The 19,272-nt window shown below is 45.3% G+C and overlaps 3 protein-coding genes across 6 annotated transcripts; 1 reads left to right on the top strand and 2 right to left on the bottom strand.

Moving 5' to 3' along the window:
• Positions 1-734: 734 nt before the first annotated feature.
• helq (helicase, POLQ like) lies at positions 735-11,711 on the bottom strand. Of its 4 annotated transcripts, XM_023338486.1 has the most exons (20): positions 11,581-11,710; positions 11,187-11,451; positions 10,396-11,008; positions 10,115-10,293; positions 9,674-9,874; positions 9,511-9,583; positions 9,189-9,286; positions 8,512-8,610; positions 8,159-8,304; positions 7,837-8,076; positions 6,968-7,109; positions 6,673-6,777; positions 6,072-6,276; positions 5,811-5,968; positions 5,633-5,731; positions 4,419-4,592; positions 4,170-4,283; positions 3,946-4,080; positions 3,637-3,780; positions 735-803 (listed from the first exon to the last, which is right to left on the bottom strand). In XM_023338486.1, exons 2-19 carry the CDS (start codon positions 11,373-11,375, stop codon positions 3,673-3,675), a joined length of 3,078 nt encoding a protein of 1,025 aa, XP_023194254.1. In that variant the 5' UTR covers positions 11,376-11,451; positions 11,581-11,710; the 3' UTR covers positions 735-803; positions 3,637-3,672. The 4 variants fall into 4 exon arrangements, with proteins under 4 accessions (XP_023194254.1, XP_023194253.1, XP_005814982.2 ...); XM_023338485.1 differs by having other exon boundaries at positions 11,187-11,710; XM_005814925.3 differs by lacking the exon at positions 735-803 and having other exon boundaries at positions 3,585-3,780; positions 11,187-11,710.
• A 548-nt stretch (positions 11,712-12,259) lies between these two features.
• mrps18c (mitochondrial ribosomal protein S18C) lies at positions 12,260-14,327 on the top strand. Its single transcript, XM_005814923.3, has 6 exons — positions 12,260-12,422; positions 12,532-12,578; positions 12,651-12,734; positions 13,651-13,708; positions 13,781-13,840; positions 14,170-14,327. Exons 1-6 carry the CDS (start codon positions 12,281-12,283, stop codon positions 14,244-14,246), a joined length of 468 nt encoding a protein of 155 aa, XP_005814980.2. The 5' UTR covers positions 12,260-12,280; the 3' UTR covers positions 14,247-14,327.
• Positions 14,328-14,452: 125 nt separating this feature from the next.
• Positions 14,453-19,225, bottom strand: abraxas1 (abraxas 1, BRCA1 A complex subunit). The gene is made up of 9 exons (XM_023338490.1): positions 19,064-19,225; positions 18,097-18,187; positions 17,871-17,907; positions 17,721-17,787; positions 16,405-16,601; positions 16,212-16,331; positions 16,052-16,136; positions 15,077-15,194; positions 14,453-15,009 (listed from the first exon to the last, which is right to left on the bottom strand). Exons 1-9 carry the CDS (start codon positions 19,142-19,144, stop codon positions 14,756-14,758), a joined length of 1,050 nt encoding a protein of 349 aa, XP_023194258.1. The 5' UTR covers positions 19,145-19,225; the 3' UTR covers positions 14,453-14,755.
• Positions 19,226-19,272: the final 47 nt, after the last annotated feature.

Consider the following 19,272-nt stretch of genomic DNA (forward strand, 5'->3'; position numbering starts at 1 on the left):
AAGAGCACTTCTGAGTTTGGGGTAAAGAGGTGGTGCAGCAGAAACTCTGAATGAAGCTACTGTCTGTGGAAACAATTAGATTGGAAGTGAAGTCAGAGGAAATTACTACTGATAAAACTGCTTTTTATTTGTGAAGGAACTGTGTTTTTATTCAACACAGGCAGGACTGGGAGGGAATTCTGACATTCAGCCATGGAGGAACAGAAAACAAATCACAAAAGCATATTGTAAAGAGAAAGCATTCTGGATGGGGGTTCTTACAGCCTGTTAGAATCAGCAGAACTTCTCCATAAGTGTCTTTGAGTGTCTGAAAAAACGCTATAAAATTTGGCTGTTAGGATTTATTATAAGATTTTTCCAGTGGCTTGTCTTCTTTCCACAGTCCTGGTAAGAGGTCTTGCCTGAGTTGGTCCTTGCAATCTCCATCTGCTGCTTTCAGTCGTTTGCTTGGATGTTTGACCAGCTTTGGTCAATACTTACTGCAATTCTCCATTTTACTATCAGTGCATATTTTGGTTTTGCACAGGTCAAAAGAGACGAGCTATGTTCCTTATTACTTTTCATTTAGCTGTAAGCACAACCTCAGCTCCACATTATTAAATCAAGCCAGAATGTTCTAGCTGAATGTGAAAGAAGTTATGTTCACCTCAAGATTCCATAGCTTCTGAAAACCAGCATGAGAAGTGAGAGCTTGCAGCCAGCAGCCTGTTGCAGTGTTGTAGAGGAATTCTGAGCCAGTTCATTGAGGATCTCTCATGCAGCGGGCTTCCTTCCACTGGTCCTGCATTCTGGATTCCTATTTACTGAGTAGAGAAAATTGATATGATAAAACCTGGTCAGATAGTTTCATGTGTCGCTGTTCAGCCAAGGCCACATTCATTTCCTCTAAACCTTCTGAAGCCGTTCCTGGTTCCTGGTGGGGGTTTAAGCAGCAGCTTTTTTTTTTTTTTACATTTGTGAAGAAAACTGTGGCTGGATGTAAATAACATGACCCAGCAGTGAGATCATGGACAGCTGTAATGAAAGTTTGCTGCTGGAGGAAGACAGCTGGTGGACCAGCACCTGGAGCTGAGCAACACCCCCCCCGGCCGGTCATGGCCTCTAACTCTGGGATTGATTTTTCTCTTCCAGATCTACGGATCACTACAGAATCTGTGCAGTTGAAAGCTGACGTCAGACGATGCTGCAAATGGCTGGACTGTTTCCACTGTGGTGATGCTGATGCCAGAGCCAGGGAAAACAGATCTTCGTTACCAACAGCAACGAGTTTCATTTTGATGTTATGTTGTCAGGCAACAAGTTTGGCTTTTCTAATTTACTGTCAGCTGCAGCTGTCGTTAAAGGAAATAACTCTAAAAGCTGTTTCACACTTTCATTAAAGACATGCTGATGCTCATCCAGTGAATCATCAAACACGTCTGCTCTGCCTGGTTGACTCAGCTGTTCACTCCTGCTTTGTGATTTCCTTAACTCACATTGAATTTCATGCAATGTCCTCCATTTTTGTCAATCCCTTTATACCAACGGGAAGAAAATCCCAATGGCCAGATTAAAAGGCAGAGTAACAGAGGTTTGTCCTGGTGAAGACTGCAGCTTGCTGATGCTTTTCAGAAACTCAAAAAGAGAAAAATTTCAGATCCTGCTGCGAAGGACAAGAAAGCAAATATACACAATTATCAAATGATGGAATCAATGTCCAGGATTTAAATTGCAGTAGAAGGCAGCTCTGGCATTAAGAGTTGCCACAGTTCAACTGGTTGGTATTTAATCAGTACCATGTGGTGCCGAAGAGAAGGTGCTTCTTTACAAAGTACTGAAGGAAACGTAACATTCACCTGAGCAATTTGTCCAAAAATTGTTTATAAAGATCTTCAGTATAGAAGTAAATTAAATTAATTGTGCCCCACACCTTGGACCTGTTAGTCCACTTTCTGTTGAATTATTGTAATTGCAATCCTCCACCTTGCACCCCTCCCTTTTTTAATTCATAAATTAAAGTTTTAATGTTGACACCCTTTTTATCCAAGGCAGCTCTAGTTACAGAACCAGTCCCAAGACTGTCCCTGCTGACCACTACAGGCTGCTGCCCTCTGCTAGATAAATGACGATAAAATGCAAAACAAAAAGGTCCAAATGTTCATTTACCTCTGTTAGTGTCAGCCTCGATAATGATTTGAAATGATAAGAACGAATAGAGACTAACAGACAAAGGATTCTTTGTGATAAATGGTCCTCTTAACTCCTGAGTGGTGAATCTCTGTAGCTCCTCCAGAGTAGGCATCGCTGGCTTCTCTGATTAACATTGTCCTTCATCCAGCATGCTTTGGTGGGTTTCCAGCTGCCACACCCTGTTCCCACCACTAGGTGGAGAGAGCAGATATCTGGAAGACACTCAGCTAGAACCCGAGCTGCTGGGTTCACTGTCTCCATGATGCTGTTTGACAACAGACCAGCTGCATTTATACTGAGTGAGTTCATACACACTGGACTCAATTCTGATTACACAAAAAATAAATCCTTCCACTTCACAATTATTCTCTACTTTGTGTTGTTCTGACAAAATACATTTGATATTTTTTGTTGCAACATAATAAAATGTCTTGTGATCACTTCTAGAAAGGCACAAAAAGCATAAGCTCATCTCACTATATCCATCCATCCATTTTCTTCCACTTATCCGGGGTCAGGTCGCAGGGGTAGCACCGTAACTTCCCTCTCCCCAGACACTTGTTCCAGCTCTTCCGGTTGGATCCCAGGGTGTTCCCAGGCCAGCAGAGAAACATAGTCCCTCCAACGTATCCTGGATCTACCCTGGGGCCTCCTCCCGGTGGGACGTGCCTGGAACCCCTAACCAGGGAGACGTCCAGGAGGCATCCTGACCAGATGCCCGAGCCACCTCAACTGGCTCCTCTTGATGTGAAGGAGCAGCGGCTCTACTCTGAGTCCCTCCTGGATGACTGAGCTTCTCACCCTATCTTTAAGGGAGAGCCCAGACACCCTACGGAGAAAACCCATTTCGGCCGCTTGTATCAGTGACCTCGTTCTTTCAAAGCTCATGACCATAGATGAGGGTAGGAACATAGATCAACCAGTAAATCAAGAGCTTTGCTTTTTGACTCCGCTCTCCCTTCACCACAACAGACCGGTACAGCGCCCGCTTCACTGCAGATGCTGCACCAACCCACCTGTTGATCTCCCGCTCCATTTTTCCCCTCATTCATAAATAAGATCCCCAGATACTTAATCTCCTCCACCTGGGGCAGGACATCCCCCACCATCTCTGACCCAGAGAAGGCACTCTACCCGTTTCCGGCTTAAGACCATGGCTTAAGTCGGATTGGGAGGCAGTGAGCCTCATCCTGGCCACTTCACACTCCGTTGCAAACCGCTCCAGCGGTAGATCACAACATGATGAAGCCAGTAGGATCACATCATCCGCAAAAACCTCTCGCTATATCTTCATATTTTTTTGCATATTCAGCTTTAATGAGAACAGCCTGAGTTGAAAATCATCGGACTGATCCTGAAACAGGAGGATATTTCTCCACTCAGGGAGCTCTTGCAGTAGTTTATAAAACACAGAGAAGAGTCCATATGACGCAATATTTTAATAAGAAAACGTAAGATTAAACAAACCCCATGAGAAACAGGCCAGAAGGAGCCAAGTGTGTTTCAGAGTAGCAGCAGCTCCTGATGCTGCTGCTGCGGAAGGTCTGCAGGCAGGGTCAGCAGCTCGTCCACTTCCTCCTGGAGAGCTGCAGCCTTCTCATTCAGGAGCATCTGGAAGACAGAGACACATCATCTGACAGACACAGCCAGGTTACTGTAACACCTTCACACACCACACTGTTGATGTCCTAGCTTACAGAGCTGAGGCTGATGCTGAAGCAGAGGGCCTCTGCTCCAGACTGAGCAGCCTCAGCCAGACTCCACAGGGACCCTCACCTTGGCTGAGGCCACCATCAGGTTGGCCTGCTTCTGGTACAGGTGCTCCAGTGTCCCACAGAGGACGGCAGGGTCGGCGTTGGCCAGGTGGGTCAGCGTCCTGTAGCCAGCGTTGTACAGCTGCTTTGCTCTGAACTGCACAGAAGGAGAACGTCAGTGAAGCGCCTCCAGGTAAAGCCATGGCAGAATGGCGCGGGCCTCCAGAGACAGCCGCCGGTCCTGACCTCCAGAACTCCGGCCACCTCCATCAGAGGGATGAGCTCGGCCTTCACGCAGTAACTGAGGCGGCGGGTGAGCTCCAGCAGCAGAGCTTTAAACGGCCACAATTCCTCCAGCTCCTGAACACATCACCAAGACAAATGTTAGCAGTGCGTACAGTATGTGAATGTGAGAATATGTAGCACACCCTGCAACTTTACAGCGACCGCATGCAATGTGCTAACATGCTAGTCGTGGCAGTGAGGCGGTGGTACCTCGGTGAAGTGCAGCACGCAGCAGCAGAAGGTTGAGGCGGCGCTGAGCAGAGTCTGAACGAAGCCTCTGCTGAGCTGGAAGCGGTCGGCCACGGCCCACACGTTGGTGTCCCTCAGCAGGGAGAAGAGGACCAGAGACAGGTACATCCGCTTCACTGCTACTAGATCCACGCTCTGCAACGCAGACAGGTAACCAACACAGCTACACACCATTCCTCTGTGCAAAGCGCTCACTCTGGATAAAGAGTCACAGTGATGCTCAGCTCTTCACTTTGACATTGTAAAGTGATCCAAACTTTACCTCTCTCTTCATATTTTGGAAAAATGTTTGTTACTTCTATTGTTCCTAGTTGATTACAGAGATCCTGTCTTCTTTTCCAAAATTACTCATAAAAATAAAAAATATATTATACCAAATATCAATGGACTACAGACATTGCCCTGAAGTGCCCCATTTTCTACAGTATACACCAGAATATCCTGCTCCTTTTCCTAATGACTACTCCTAATATTCTGCCAGGAAAGCAGATGATTAAACTCAAATAATCCAACAATTACAACCTCTTTATTTATCTGTGCTTTTCTCAGTCAGACTGCAGACTTCAGATTGAGTCCATGCTGTTTACATCACTGAGAAGTTAAAGCAGTGTGTCTGTAACCACACGGATCAGATCGACCTTCCTTTTCTTTAAATGGGTCAAATTATTGCTTGTTTTTATTCTGTTGGTACCTTTGACAACATCCCTATTTCTATTATACAACCTAAGATCCATAATAAGTGAACCATTGATTATCTACTTCAGAATTTCATCACCAACCTTCTTCCAGGAGTAGTTTGATGAGTATTCTGAATTCAAGCAAATCCACTGGATCTTCTGAAATCTCCTCATTATTTCAGGATCATTTCCTAACACTCTTTCCCTGGAAGCTTATCTGAACTATGACCTTATCTGAGCATTATTTAAACTCCCCCTCCCATGCTGCTGCTCAGCCCCAGGCCTCCCTCTCTCCCTACTCTAGTACCACCTGACTGCAGCAGCTCCCTTTTTGTTCCCCAACAACCTTTTGACTGATTCTCCAGCTCTTTTGGTCCCTCAATTCTCACAGGCTGTGCTTAAACCATCTGCTCCTGCTCTGACATCATGGACCCCCAGGGGCCTCACAGCATTCACCGACCTCAATTCAGTGCTTGGTAACATGTTGACCCCTGTTACCTTCTTGACTGTCTGTCCTGCAGCCTTCCGGGCCACGAAGCTCTCTGGGACTCCGACAGCAGCAGACATCTTCTGCTCTGAAGCAGACAGGAGGGTGAACTGCAGACAGGAAGCAGCAGACGCTCAGCAGGAAGCACTGAGGCTGGCTGCTGAGCGGCGTCTGACGGAGGCTGGCTACCTGTCTGAAGTAAACCATCCAGTCAGGGTTGCACTGGGGGACCAGATCGTAGGGGGTCACCAGGTAGACCAGGTGCAGGTGGCTGCTGAGCTGCAGCCCCTCCAGACCTTTCAACAGGTCTTTATACAGAACAGAGCAGTAGGACAGATCCACTGAGCCTGCAGGACAACGACACACATCAGATGATGGTCCACCTGGCTGGCGTGTGTATCTAAACGCCCCTCAGAGTGTTCTGATGACCGACTCCCGGTCTGGGTTTACCTTTGTAGGTTGCCCTGCCCAGTCTGGTAACCTGCAGCGATGGAGAGTGTGTTGCTGTGTTGGTGATGAGCTCCTTCTCCTGCAGCGTGGCCACGCAGCGCTGGACGGTGTCCCACAGGCTGCGCTCCACACACAGCTGCTGCTGCTGCACAAACAGCAGCGTCCCACGCAGGAACTGCTCCACCTGCTGCAGCGATGAGGAGATCTGCAGCAACACCACACAGCACACAATCACACCTTCAACCTCAGCCTCAACCACTTCCTCTTTTCTAAGGAACACAGAAATCCAAACTGGAAAACAGGTCAAAATATAGAATAACAAGCAAGAAAGTCTTAAATGGAGATACAGTCATCAGAACTGCGTTGCTAACATCTCTGGGTGTATATCTGGTTAGAGATGAAACTTTGTGTTCTGGATCACATGCAGACATCCATCTTCCTGACATTAAGGCTACAGCTGATGAGAGCTGTCAAAACACAAACAGACCTTGGAAAGAAAATGACCAGACGGAACTGCACCACGGTGATTTTACTGTGTGTGTTTAGATTTAGGAAAAAAAAGAGAAAAGAAAAGACAGCAAACAAAAGGAGAGACATTTACGTTTAATCCAATCAGTGATAGGATCAGACTGAGGATGCCTTTCCCATCGTCCTGCATCAGGTTGCTATAGCAGCTCTCCATGGGGGCACACACCAGCTCTTTGGCCTGAAAATAAAACCACCATTTGTTGGGTTTTATAGCTCTGCAAACATAAAGAATTTACTGAAACAACAATGCTAAACATATGAAGGTTCCAGTGCAAGTTGATAGACTTGAAGAGCAGGCGAAGCTTCAGCTCTTCCATATTCCCTTACAGAAGTTTGAACATGTGTAATAAAAAGCAGTCAGACGTTACCATGCTCCTGTCCTTCTCCTGCAGGATGAGGATGCTCTCCCCGATGGTGTCGATCCCAGCCCGACCCGCTCTGCCCACCATTTGTTTGTACTGGCTCCTCTTCAGGAAGTCCGTAGCCACATAAGGGGAGCGCAGGATCACCCTGCAGGAAGACAGCCACAGAAATATTCCTGTTATTGTTTCATTTAGTTTTGAGTCACCACTGAAACCACACTTCACTGAGCCATCCTTCTGCAAGAAAGCCAACATTTCATTCTGAAATACTTTATTCATCCCAAAGGGAAATGAAGTGTAGTTCATATAATCTAAGTAACTTCAAGGGGTTGCTGTGGATGGTGATGCTGTGGAGGAAGGATGCCTGGTAGTAGTCAGTCTCATAACAAATCTGCAGTAGCCTCTGACTGAAGACTGTTGCTGTATGACAGTCTCATCAGTGTTATGACATACTAATAGCTCAAATTCTGGACAGCAGGGACAAAATGCCACGGTAACATGTGTTGCTGCCTCCATCAGTTGCTAATCTATCTCCTTTGCTTCTTCAGCTCCTCTAGAAACATGTCAGCTGGTGAAATCCTAGGAATAATTGTCCAAACCAGCAACACCTCAGCCAAAGGGATGATGAACAGGACAGAACAAAGGTAGCAGAGCTGCTCCAACCTGCCACCATGACGGGGCTATTCTTGGGAAACACACTGTGAACCTCTGGACATGAACAGAAAAAGCAGATTTTCTAACTGTGCTTGTCTGAACATGGAATAAAAACAGAAGAGGTGCAAAGAGCAACAAGATGAAGCGAGTCAGGCAGAGTGCAGCAGCTGCTCCCCAGAAGGCTGTGGAGGATTTAAGTAGAGAAGTGAAGCTGATCTGACCTGCGGGCTGGCAGGTTGATTCCTGCTGCCAGGGTGGAGGTGCAGGCCAGCAGGCAGAGAACGCCTCTGGAGTAGGCCTCCTCCACCAGCTTCCTCTCCTCGGCGGTGAGGCCGCTGTGGTGATAGGCCACGCCGTAGGGCACGGTCCTCCTCAGCACCGGGCACATGGAGCCGTTCCCACCGGCCTTCAGCTCCTGGAGCAGGACGGCCTTCTCAGCCTCACGGTGCTGCAGAAAGTCTCTGAGGGGAGAAGCAGGAAGTCTGAGCAGCAGCGGGTGGATGCATGGTTGCAGGGGACAAACAGGTGGAGCGGTGCACTCACTCTTTTAGGTACTTGCAGATCATTCCTGCAACATTCTCACAGTTTTTCTTTGTAGGACAGAAGACCAAACATGAATGCAGAGGGATGACTTCTGTTACCAGGGCGATGATGTGGTCTGGGTCAATCTTCTGCATGGAGCTGGAGTACTGCAGAATGAGAGGGAATCCGATTTCACCTCGTTACGACCTCACAGCTCTTCTCATCCTGCTATCTTTGATCCAAAAACTGAACATCCTTCACGGATGGTTTGTTCTACATCATAGATGATGCTGCTGACTGCCAGCCAGTCACATGGCAGGAATAACTCCTCCATGACAACCCATTCCACACAATCTGATCAACGCCAAACTCACTTTAAAGTTCAACATTCTGGAGAATCTGAAGCAGTTTTCCTCCTTCGGGTCAACTTCATATATGGTGTCGTTCAGTTTGACATATTCTTTCAGCTGAACCTGGAAACAGACAGCAGAGTGGAGCTAATGCAGAGTCTGCTTGACAGAACCAAACTGACTGTTTCTGTCCCTAGAGCCAGCAACAGAAAGTTTGTTTATTTTAAGATTATCTTTTTTATACCATTAACAGTGAGAGCAAAGACAGGTTAAAATAGGTTTATAGTTGACATTGAGCTAGGTTTCTGGCCTGACCCTGCTCATTGACACTATGCCGTGCCTGAACCTCCATTTTTTGTAAATTGGACCAGAAAGCACATGCTCTTCATCTTCATTTGGAAGATGTCCCTGCAGAGCAGCTTCACCTGTATATGATCCCTCTCTTTTCTGTGAGTACTGCACCAGCCTATACATTAAGTATAAAAGCCTCACCGCTTGCTCGGCTTCCACACGCTTAACGCAAAACTCTAAAAGCTCAATTAGAAAGGCTGTAGGGCTTTTAGAGGTTCACGTTATCTGGGTTTGTTGACAATAGCTGTTGGTCACAGACAAACCAACAGCAAGTTGAGTTTGGTCAAACACACTCAGACAACCCTGAGATCTGATGGAGACATTATTCAGACTCTACACCGTTCACTTACTGGCCTGAAGTCATTTGTGTAATTTTCTGCCCCCAGAAACGTCTGCAGGTCCTTGATGTTCCCCAGGGTGGCGCTCATTCCAATAATCTGGGTTGCTTCTGAAAAACAGAGGAGCACTTTAGATTGAATTATTGATTACAATCAGAATCAACTTCATTCATCAAGCTTGTGGGGGCAAAGTATTTGAATTCGGTCTCAATCAACTGCATTATAATTATGTTGCAGTTATGAAAAAAGCAAACAACAATATAAACAAAGAAAAACACACATGGTGAGTGAGGACTAATTAACTTGATCATGTCAGACAGAAGAAGCCACTCACTGCTCATGTGCCGAACCTTGGCCAGAGTCATTTCGATCACAGCCCCTCTGCTGCCGTCGCCCAGCATGTGAAGCTGCAAAACCAACAGGAAAAACCCTGCAGTCAACTTTCTCTGATTCCTTCCTTTTGCCTCAGCTGCCACTGAACTGAGAAGAGTTTGCACCTCATCAACCACCAGCAGCCCCAGGTGGTCCAGCCTGCTGCTTTCTATCAGCGAGTTGACCAGGCTGTGGGCCTTCTCTATGGTAGCGATGTACAGGGATCTCTTGTTTCTTCTCTTCACAGGTGGAAACTTGCCTTTGCTGCCAGCGTACTCCTCCACCATGAAGTCCAGCTCCAGGCCAAAGGTAGCCAGCCCACGCACCTGGCAGAGCCCGATGGAGATATAAACACAGATTGGGGGAAAAAAAGGGGAAAAGTCTGAGATGAATCTGACTCCTGTCAAGAGCTTTCATTCTTTAAGCGTTTGTCAGACTTTATTACATTGTGAGCACACTGAAGGATGAAAAAATTAAGCTCATGCGTTTACTTTTTTTTATCTGTGTATGACTGGAACTGTGGCAGGTGCCATTTTTACCAGAAATGAGCAGGTGTGTTCAAGTACCTTCTCCTGCACCAGTGATATGTACGGTAAGATGAACAAACAGTCCTTCCTCCTGCACAGCAGCTCTCTGAGGATGAGGATCTCTGCCACCAGGGTCTTCCCTCCGCTGGTAGGAAGTGAGTAAATCAGGTTCCTCCTCTGCTGAACACACTCCAGGTTCAGACACGCCTCCTGCCAGTCTGACGCACAAAAGCAGATCAGCTGATAGATGCTACGTTATTCTGTAAAGTTTGTAGCTAATCAGAGGCATTAGTAACTCTCTTGATGAACACTATTCTCACCGTATAACTTCTGGATTCCTCTCAGCTTGTGCATCAGCTCTTTGACCTTGCTAGGGAGTCCAAAGAACGGCCCGAGGTCTGGAGTCTCAGCTGATATGGTTTCCATAGCCTGCATGGCGACACTGATCTCCTCAGAAACAACCGCCTCCTTCAGCAACGCCGTCCGAGACACACTGACAGGAGTCACTGCATTCCCCAGCATGGTCTTCTTCAGAAGGTCTGCCACACTCCTCCTCGCCTTGCTGTGTCTCCTGCTTCCATCCTCAGAGTTTGTTTCTCCTGCAGCCTCAGTGTGAGAAGGCGTAGAGGTTTTGTTTCGGACCTGCAGCTTGCTTTTCTTTGCCCGATCTTGGATTTGTTCCTGAAACTGCAGCTGACTGGATGGCAGGTCCTCAAACACCTTGTCCTCCAGCTCATGGAACACCGAGTCAGTGAGTGGGCCCTTGGGGGACTGGGACATGGGGTCTGCGGAAGGCTGCAGAGTCCTGAAACTCTGCAGGTTCTCTGATCGCAGTCTTTCATGCTGTTCTACTTCCTCCAACTTTGCGAGGATGGAGGTGTCCTCCAGGATGCTGTCATAGTCACCAAACAGATCTTCACTGTCGCTGCAGAACTGCCACCAGAAGACAAGAAGAGAAGTAAAAGTGCCTTAGAAATCTACAACTTTTAACAAGCAAGTCACCAATGTGACTGTTGTGCATACAGAACAAATCTTTGACTTGTTTTTGTCGAGTTTCCATGCTATAACTGGTAGAGTAAATACACATCCATCCCACAGAACCCCGCGGTACCTCCACAGCTCCATGTTCTGCCATGGTGCTGCTGCTCCTCCTAGAGAGGAGGCATTTCGTTGACCCGGCTCCTCTTCCTCCTCCTCTCCCCTCCTTTCGGACAAGGATAAGGCGAGTCTCAAGAAAGTCTCGCGACCTCTTCCTCGCGCAAACTCGCTTAATTTTGACGTGAAGCCTCCCGCAACTCATCTCTGACTGGGCCCGGTGCCACTAACGCATCTGAGGCATCCTGGAGCATACACGACAATAACTGTCTGCTTCCGGCCTGTCGGGAAAATAGTAAACATGAACTCAGAACACTACAACATGCGGTGTAGACAGCTACAGTTAGCTGCAAACACTTCTCACTTTGTTCCCACAACAAACTAAACGGCAATAACATTTTAAAAATTACCCTTCTAAAAAGGTTAAAGGACAGTAACTGGAACTGTGCAGCTGTAGACTGAAAGTACAAATAAAATGCAACAACCACTTAGCACATTCAAACTGATCACTGCTGACGTCAGAGCAAAACAGACGAAAATCTGTCGTCACTTCCGTTTTCACATGTCCGCTTGCTGTTGGATAATGTTTAAAATCCGGGTGATAGTTCTACAATAATATGTTTCTCTTATAATAATTATTGGAGGAACGGACGGTGTTTTGCCAAACTAACACCAAACATATCTAATCGTGCTGTAGTTGATAGACAACCCAAAGTGACGTAAACATAGTTAATGAAAGATTAAAAGGTAAATCAAACTTATTTGGGTTGTAACTGGTTAGATTTTGTTGATTAAAAATATTTCGATCTCAATATATTTCTCATTTACTATAAATATTAATTTAAAAAGTTTTATAGACACATGCAATTTCCGTCTGCAAATATTTTTTTTTAACACAGGGTGTTTTTTGTTTGAACCTTTGCAACTGTAGGGAAGTTTTCTATCTTGTCTTTTTGGATCAGCAAACACTTACCGTTACATATGTATTTCCTTCCTTCATCGATTGATGGAAATTATTGATAAAAAATATTACTAAAAAGACATATATGCATTATATTTAATGTTAACAAAAAAGGTGTTTACCTTTAGAAAGTTTAATTAAAACTGGAAATGCGGTCGCTCGGAACCACAGTGACACTGCCAGTGTTTACCGTCGTCCCGGAGCTTCTTCCTGTCCGGTGTCAGGTCAAAATGTTGTGTGTGAGAAAACTCCAGAGGCTAAAGGCTGCTTTCTATCTCCCTAGGAGCACAAGTGAGTATCTGTCAGTCTGAACGGGGTTCCGCGGTGTAAGCTATAAACCCTCTGTTTGTCGAAATGGAACATTTGTCAGTGTGAACGGGCTGTTGTGTTCTCTGTGCAGCACACAGGAGCCTTACATCCGCTGAAGTCCTGCCGAAAGATGACGCTGTAAGTAAGACACTGGTAGAATGTTATGTGGCTGCAATACGAGTATGTAATAACGGGATGTCTTCTGTGTAGCTTCTAAAAGTGGGGAATCCGTCCAGAGAGTCCAAAAAAGGCTGCGTGCTCTGCAACGTCACTGTGGACTTTAAAAACATACAGGTGGGTCAGTGAACGCCTCATGGTTCCAGCTGCAACCAGGAGCACACAGCTGGCTCTCAGGCTCCTCCGGAGCACATGTCCTTTGTCTAAACCTACATCTCTAAAAATTCTAGCCTTGCCAGAAAACGTGGAATCACAACTTTAGAGGATAGTCAGTATTTAGTAACAGTTCATTTTCTATATCCTGCAGAGGGATAAATGACAGCATCATCCAGTGTTTAGGAAAAATAACGATTTTTAGGAGAAACACAGCTCAGCTGACAGCTTCCATTCCGAGGCTAAAAGTTCCAACCATCCATCCATGTTGCCCTTTCATTTAGTTGACCTGCATTTGCTGAAGGAAGCATTCTTTGCTCAGTGGACAGATCCTCAGTAATCTGGACTGACCTCATCCCTGCATCGTCATTATGGAGACCTTCAGCAGTTTTATTCCTCCGATTCTTTTAGATGGCATCAATAAAACCATTATATATTTGGCCAATGTAGTTTAGGATTTGTAACTCAATCCTGCTTTCATCCAATCATATTCTTTGTAAGGTGTTGATGGTTTCTAGATTGGTCCTGTCTGTACATGGATCAGATTGCTTTCACCTAATTTTGTAGTTTGCTCACATGGACTCCCATTTCTGTCATTTTGTATTTGTTCTAATTTTTCTATTTCCTGTTAAAATGTTTCCTTTCTTATTACCTTCCAGTTTGTTTGGGTTCAAAGTTTTAAACCTAGCTTAATGGGAAGATCTTTGGTTCCCAGGAATAAAAAAAACTCCTCTATACTGTTTGAACTGATAGGTGTCTTGTTGGTGCTCAGTTTCCCGTCAGTTCCACATTTCCAACTCTACTTGGATCTTCTGTTAGTAAGAAGATCCAGTGGCTGTACTGTGTTGCAGTAACCTGATCTCCACCTGTCCTCCCTCAGCTTCTGTCTCAGTTCGTCTCTCCTCACACTGGCAGGATCTACGGCCGACACATCACAGGTGAGCTGTGGCTGCTCAGCCTTGTCCAGAGTTGAAGGCTGCTGCCACTCAGTGTTTCTCTCTGTCCTCCAGGATTATGTGGGAGAAAGCAGAAGGAGATCTCTAAAGCCATAAAGAAGGCTCACTCACTAGGTGAGTTAGACTTCAGCTTTTACCAGTGCAACCCAGCTTCTACTGGGTTGCACTGTAGAAGCAACCCAGTAGAATAACTGTGTGTGTGTTATTCCAACCTACTGCTGGGTTGGAATAACACACACACAGGGCGGTGCCAGCATCTGATCAGGTGGTTGGCAGCAGGAGCAGCTGATGGTTGCGTCTCAGCAGTGTGATGGTCTGCTGTGGCGTTCTGATAAAACTCATTCCATGGATTTTCTGATTTATTTTATATTCCCAGAAAGTTTGTTTCCCTCATGTTATTTCCTCATTTTTGCTGAAAGTCAGGGTTTTTTGTTCACCTGCAGGTTTCATGCCAGTGACCCACAAATATCCTGAGTTCATGAAGGATCCCAGGATCTGCAGCATCAAACATCTGGATTAGAGGATCAGTATTTCCTGCTCCCAGTGTATAAAGTTAAAAACTGATTTTGTTTGTATTAAACTTAAAAATGTCCACCATCTCTTCCTGCCTTTCCCATTTTTGTCCTGCTCAGACCTGTGATGGAGAGTGACCCATGTTCTGGTTGAGTGGTTCTCAACACCCGTTGAGCTGCAGTTAGAAACTATGGAAAACCTTTCAGTCAGTAATAAATATGGCTGTGAGGCACCAATATAAATATGAATTTATTCCAATAAATTCTAAAGAACAATTGTTATTCTGAACCATCTCCAGGTGACAATATGTCACCAGTTCTCAGATTTGTTTATCTGAGAACTTAAAAAATACTCAGCATTTTTCATTAAAAAAAAAATTTCTTTTCAAATAAAACATATCTACATATTTTATTTCTGCAGTTAATTTAAGCCCAGCATTTATTCAGGCTTTATTTATTTAGCATTTATTTATTTCCCCTGCATTAGGGATGGACTTCCCTGATGCAGGATGCTGAGTCAGCAGTTGTTCCTCCTTCGTTTCCTGCCCCTGCCCTGCAGCGCCCCCCTCTGCTTCGTCCCATGGTCGTCCTGCTGCAGGGCAGGCTGCTCCTGCTCCCTGTCTGAGTCTGCTGCCATCGTGTCTCTGCTGGGAACAGGGAAGGCCTGCAGGGACAGCCTCTGAGAGAGCAAGAGAGGGCAGGAGCCCAGCAGCGCTCTAACGGCCTTTAGCAGCAGCTGGTTGTTCCTGGGCTCAACTGGGCTGCTGGTTTCTATGGAAACAGACAGCGTGAGGACTTGACTGGAGTTGGAGCACCTGTAGGTGGATCTGGATCTTACCTGCAACTTTTCCTGCTGAGCTTTGCTGCTTCTCTCTGAGGCTCTTCCTCAGGGCTGAAACCTCCAGCTGCAGTGCTTCTACTGCACGCTCGCTCTCCTCCACCTCTCTGCACGCTTTCTGTCCACACACACACACACACACACACACACACACACACACACACACACACACACACACACACAGCAAGACAGTCTGAAGACACAGGGCTCCCATACATCCACCATGTCAAAACATAAAACTTCCACAGTCAGATTAGCATAGGAACTCAAACTCTAAATACAACAGTGAGGAGAGGAAGGAAAGGAGAAAAGTAGAGAGAAGAAAGAGGGAGGAAAGGAAGAGATGGAAGGGAAGAAAGGAGAATAAAGTGTGGTTTATCTGGTTCTGCTGGAGGTTTCTTCCTGTTAATGGGAGTTTTTCCTCTCCACTGTCACTACATGCATGCTCAGTATGAGGAATTTCTTTAAAATAAACCCGAGTTGCCCACCTCTGATGTAAACGATTGCCCCTAGATGTTCATCCAGGAGAAGTGAACGCTGCAAGTCAATTTGATGCAAACTGATGGGATTCTTTAGAAACTTTTTAAGCTACTTCAATGTACAACTGTTAACTGTTTGATAACTACTATCAATTGGAATGTATGTGGGATTTAATTGAAATGAATTTTTGTGAAATACCTTGAGATGACATTTGTTGTGATTTTGTGCTATATTAATAAACTGAATAGAATAAAGGGGTAGAAAAAAAGTACAAAATGGATGGGAAAAAGGACAAATGGGACAGATGGAATGGAGAGGAGAGACAAGCTAGGAAGTAAGGAATGAAAAAAAAAGAGTAAAAAGAAAATGGGGTAAAGAAAGAAATGAATGAAGGAAGTGTGGATGGAATCACACTCTGGAAAATAAATCAACTTCCAGACCGTGCAGGAACCCTGATGATGAGAACATTGCGACGCTCTTTCACTCCTCCCTCACCTGCAGCTCCACCTGCAGAGAGTCGTTCATCTTGTTCATCTCATCCACCTCCTTCAGCAGCCCACTGGGGGAGAAGAACCTGGACCTGGAACAGACGGCGGAGCTTTGTGAGCAGGAGCCCAGCTGCTACCCGTCTGGGCCGGCATGAAAGCAAAGTTACCTGTGTTTGTTCATGGTGAGGCTGTAGCCTGAAGCGGAGCAGGGAGCAGACACCTTCCAGTAGCCCTGCTGCTCCAGGAGACCCAGGTTGGTCACCAGCACCGGGATGTTCACGAAGCGCCTGTAGAGAGCAGAGGACAGCATTCCCTCAGTAAACACACCGAGCCGACCTGTCCCACTGGAGCGGGCGTCACCTGCTGCGGGACGTGAAGGCGGAGTACTCCATGCGGTGGGTGGAGTCTGTGGGGGTCACCCTGCTGGACGTCAGCAGCAGGAAGATCATGTGGGGGTTCTTCAGAACGCTCTTCAGCTTGTCATGGACCAGCTTCTCCCTGAACGTCATGTGCTGCTCTGAGTGCCGGCGCTGCCGGTACCAGCCGATAACACTGTCCTGCACCACAAACACTAAACTTCACTGAGACACACTCACACCTCACTTGTCATCACACTACATCACACAAGGAGTGTTCACTCTACACTGGTAGAGATGAACGGATGTGATATTCATATCTATACTAGTCCTGATATTGGAAAAAATTTCAGATCAGGTATTGGTGACAATGTGCCTGATCAATCCTGCTGAGTCTATACACATGAAAAACATCCACCATTACTAATGTCATTAGGCCCACAGGCAACTCTTGCTTTAAAATGATATAAGACATATTTGTCTCTTAAACACTGAGAATTTGGACAAAATGTGAAAGACCAACAAAATTGAAAAACAATGAAGGCAAACGTAGGGTTTTAGATGATTGGTAAAGAAAAAATCTGAAAGGTGCAGCATGCATGTGTATGTCACCCACTTTATTTTAATGCCCTAAAATAAAATAAAATCACCTTCAGATATTAACTCCAGCTGTGTCCAGTTTTATCTCAGTATAAACGCAGCTGTTCTGTTTCTGCTCAGTCAGCATCATGAAGACCAAGAAACCCAGCAGACGGACCTGGGAGGAGGTTAGGATAACAAACTAGATTCCAAGCTTTAGACTCCTCACAGAACTCTGATTCATGTGAACGTGGAGCGAATGTGGACAGACATAAAATAAAAAATAAAATGGCAGAATGGCCTAGTCAAAGGTCAGACCTTCAACTGAGAACATGTGGCAAAATTGATTTTGAGAGAGGAGGGAGATCAGCCTTGTGTTGTGGACGTTATGAGCCAATTACACAGAGAAGGGTAGAAATACTTTTGCAAGACTGTGATAATAAGGTAAGTCATACAGGTTAGAATACAATCCCAATGTATGCTACACGTTAAATGATAAGCCCATATATATTAAACACCCAAATTAACCTCACAGTCATGTTTTTGGACTTTGGGAGGAAACCGAAGTACTCAGAGAGAACCCATACATCCACAGGGAGAACATTCAAACTCCATGCAGAAAGATTTGAACCCAAAACCTCACACATTAAACACATCATGCTACATAAAATATATATATAAAAAACAAAACAGAAATGTCACCAAACCTTCCACAGAGAGCTGAACCCATCCCTCACCTACCTGCTTGTTATCTGCAAGCATCTCCTGCAGCACATCCAGGTTCACCTCCCCAGAGCTGCTGTACAGACTGACACACACACACTGTCAAACAGCACATACACACATACAGTAACAGCTAAACTGTGCTGATGACTGATCTGCAGGACTCACGTGTTCAGCTTGAGGCAGGCAATGTGCTTCTGGATGTCTGTCAGACAAACACATTACACACACTGATGACACACAACTGTTGAGCTCTACATACAGCTGAACATTTCTTGGAGTTTAAATCACATTTTCAGAATTTTTCTGTATACAGAAAATGTGAATATAACACACCAAGACTAATAACAGTCCTACATGACTCAATAATGGTACTGCACTAGTGGGTACTCACTGTATATTTCCTCAATGTGAATGTGGTCAGACTGGGAGTCGCTGATGGTGACCTGTTCATGGAAGCTGCTTTCTCCCAGCACCAAGCCTTCCTGGCAGAGAGGAGAGAGCAGACATCAGGCTGCAGTCCAGCATGCATTGCTCTCTGCTGCAGGAAGTAGCTCCTCAAGGTGTTATGAACAGTCAGACTCATAATAGAGAGATGTGCTGCAACAGCAGGAAGACTTATTTCTCCTACTGGTTTATGTGAACTGCTCCTCTTAATGTGATCACTGTTGTCCGCAGAAGTGGAAGAGTTCTTTCTTTTTCTGCCCACTAAATTAGTGTACAGACGTCTTATACTGTTAATGTTCCAAAGCCTTCAGCAACATGGAACATACAGTTAAATGTACTGTATATTTGACCCTGTGTGGATTAAGGAAAATCACTATAAATTATAACGTGTCTCTCTCATTATGCCCTTTAAAAAAATAATTACAGTTATATAATTTCACCCTGAAAAAAAAACTCTCAATTAATATTTAAAAGCCCAAACTACGAGTATTACTGTATCCAGTCCTGCCATCACAACAGAGCTAAGATTCAAGTTAAAAATGGCTCTCTGAATTTCACTGTGAAACTAAATGTATGCCGAATATATCTACAGTGCACAGTAGTTCTGCTGATGCACTTAATCAGTTTCTCATTATGTATTTTCTACTTGTAAATGCATTACTCCTCAACACTTCAAAAATACTTGAGCAGAGTCTGGTGTGTTAGCTTGGTTTTAGTGTCACTGGAGCAGCTTTGAATGCTCTCGTGCATTTCATTCCCCGCAGGACGTTAAGTTACAAATAGGGCAGTTTAAATGCAGCTGACTATAAATTAACTTTGTAACTTCTTTGCCAACTGCCATAACTAGAAACAGCATCGCATCGTCAGCAAGATTCGGAAAGCACGACTGTAAAAGTTCTAAAAGACTTTCTCACCACGTCTGAGTCGCTGTTAACATGCTGGAACATGAGAGAAGCTAAAACTGTCCCCGAAATCCGGACACTAGGCTCCGACATGATGCCTCTACATTTACCAAATCCAAACAGCCGCCTTCTTCTACTTCTTCTTCTACTTCTATGCACATAACGATATGCCACCCATATCTGGGTACTTGCCGCCACCTACCGTACCGGAGTATGTAAGA

This window comes from Xiphophorus maculatus, chromosome 8 (genome assembly GCF_002775205.1).
Source record: "Xiphophorus maculatus strain JP 163 A chromosome 8, X_maculatus-5.0-male, whole genome shotgun sequence".
Classification (NCBI taxonomy): Eukaryota; Metazoa; Chordata; class Actinopteri; order Cyprinodontiformes; family Poeciliidae; genus Xiphophorus; species Xiphophorus maculatus.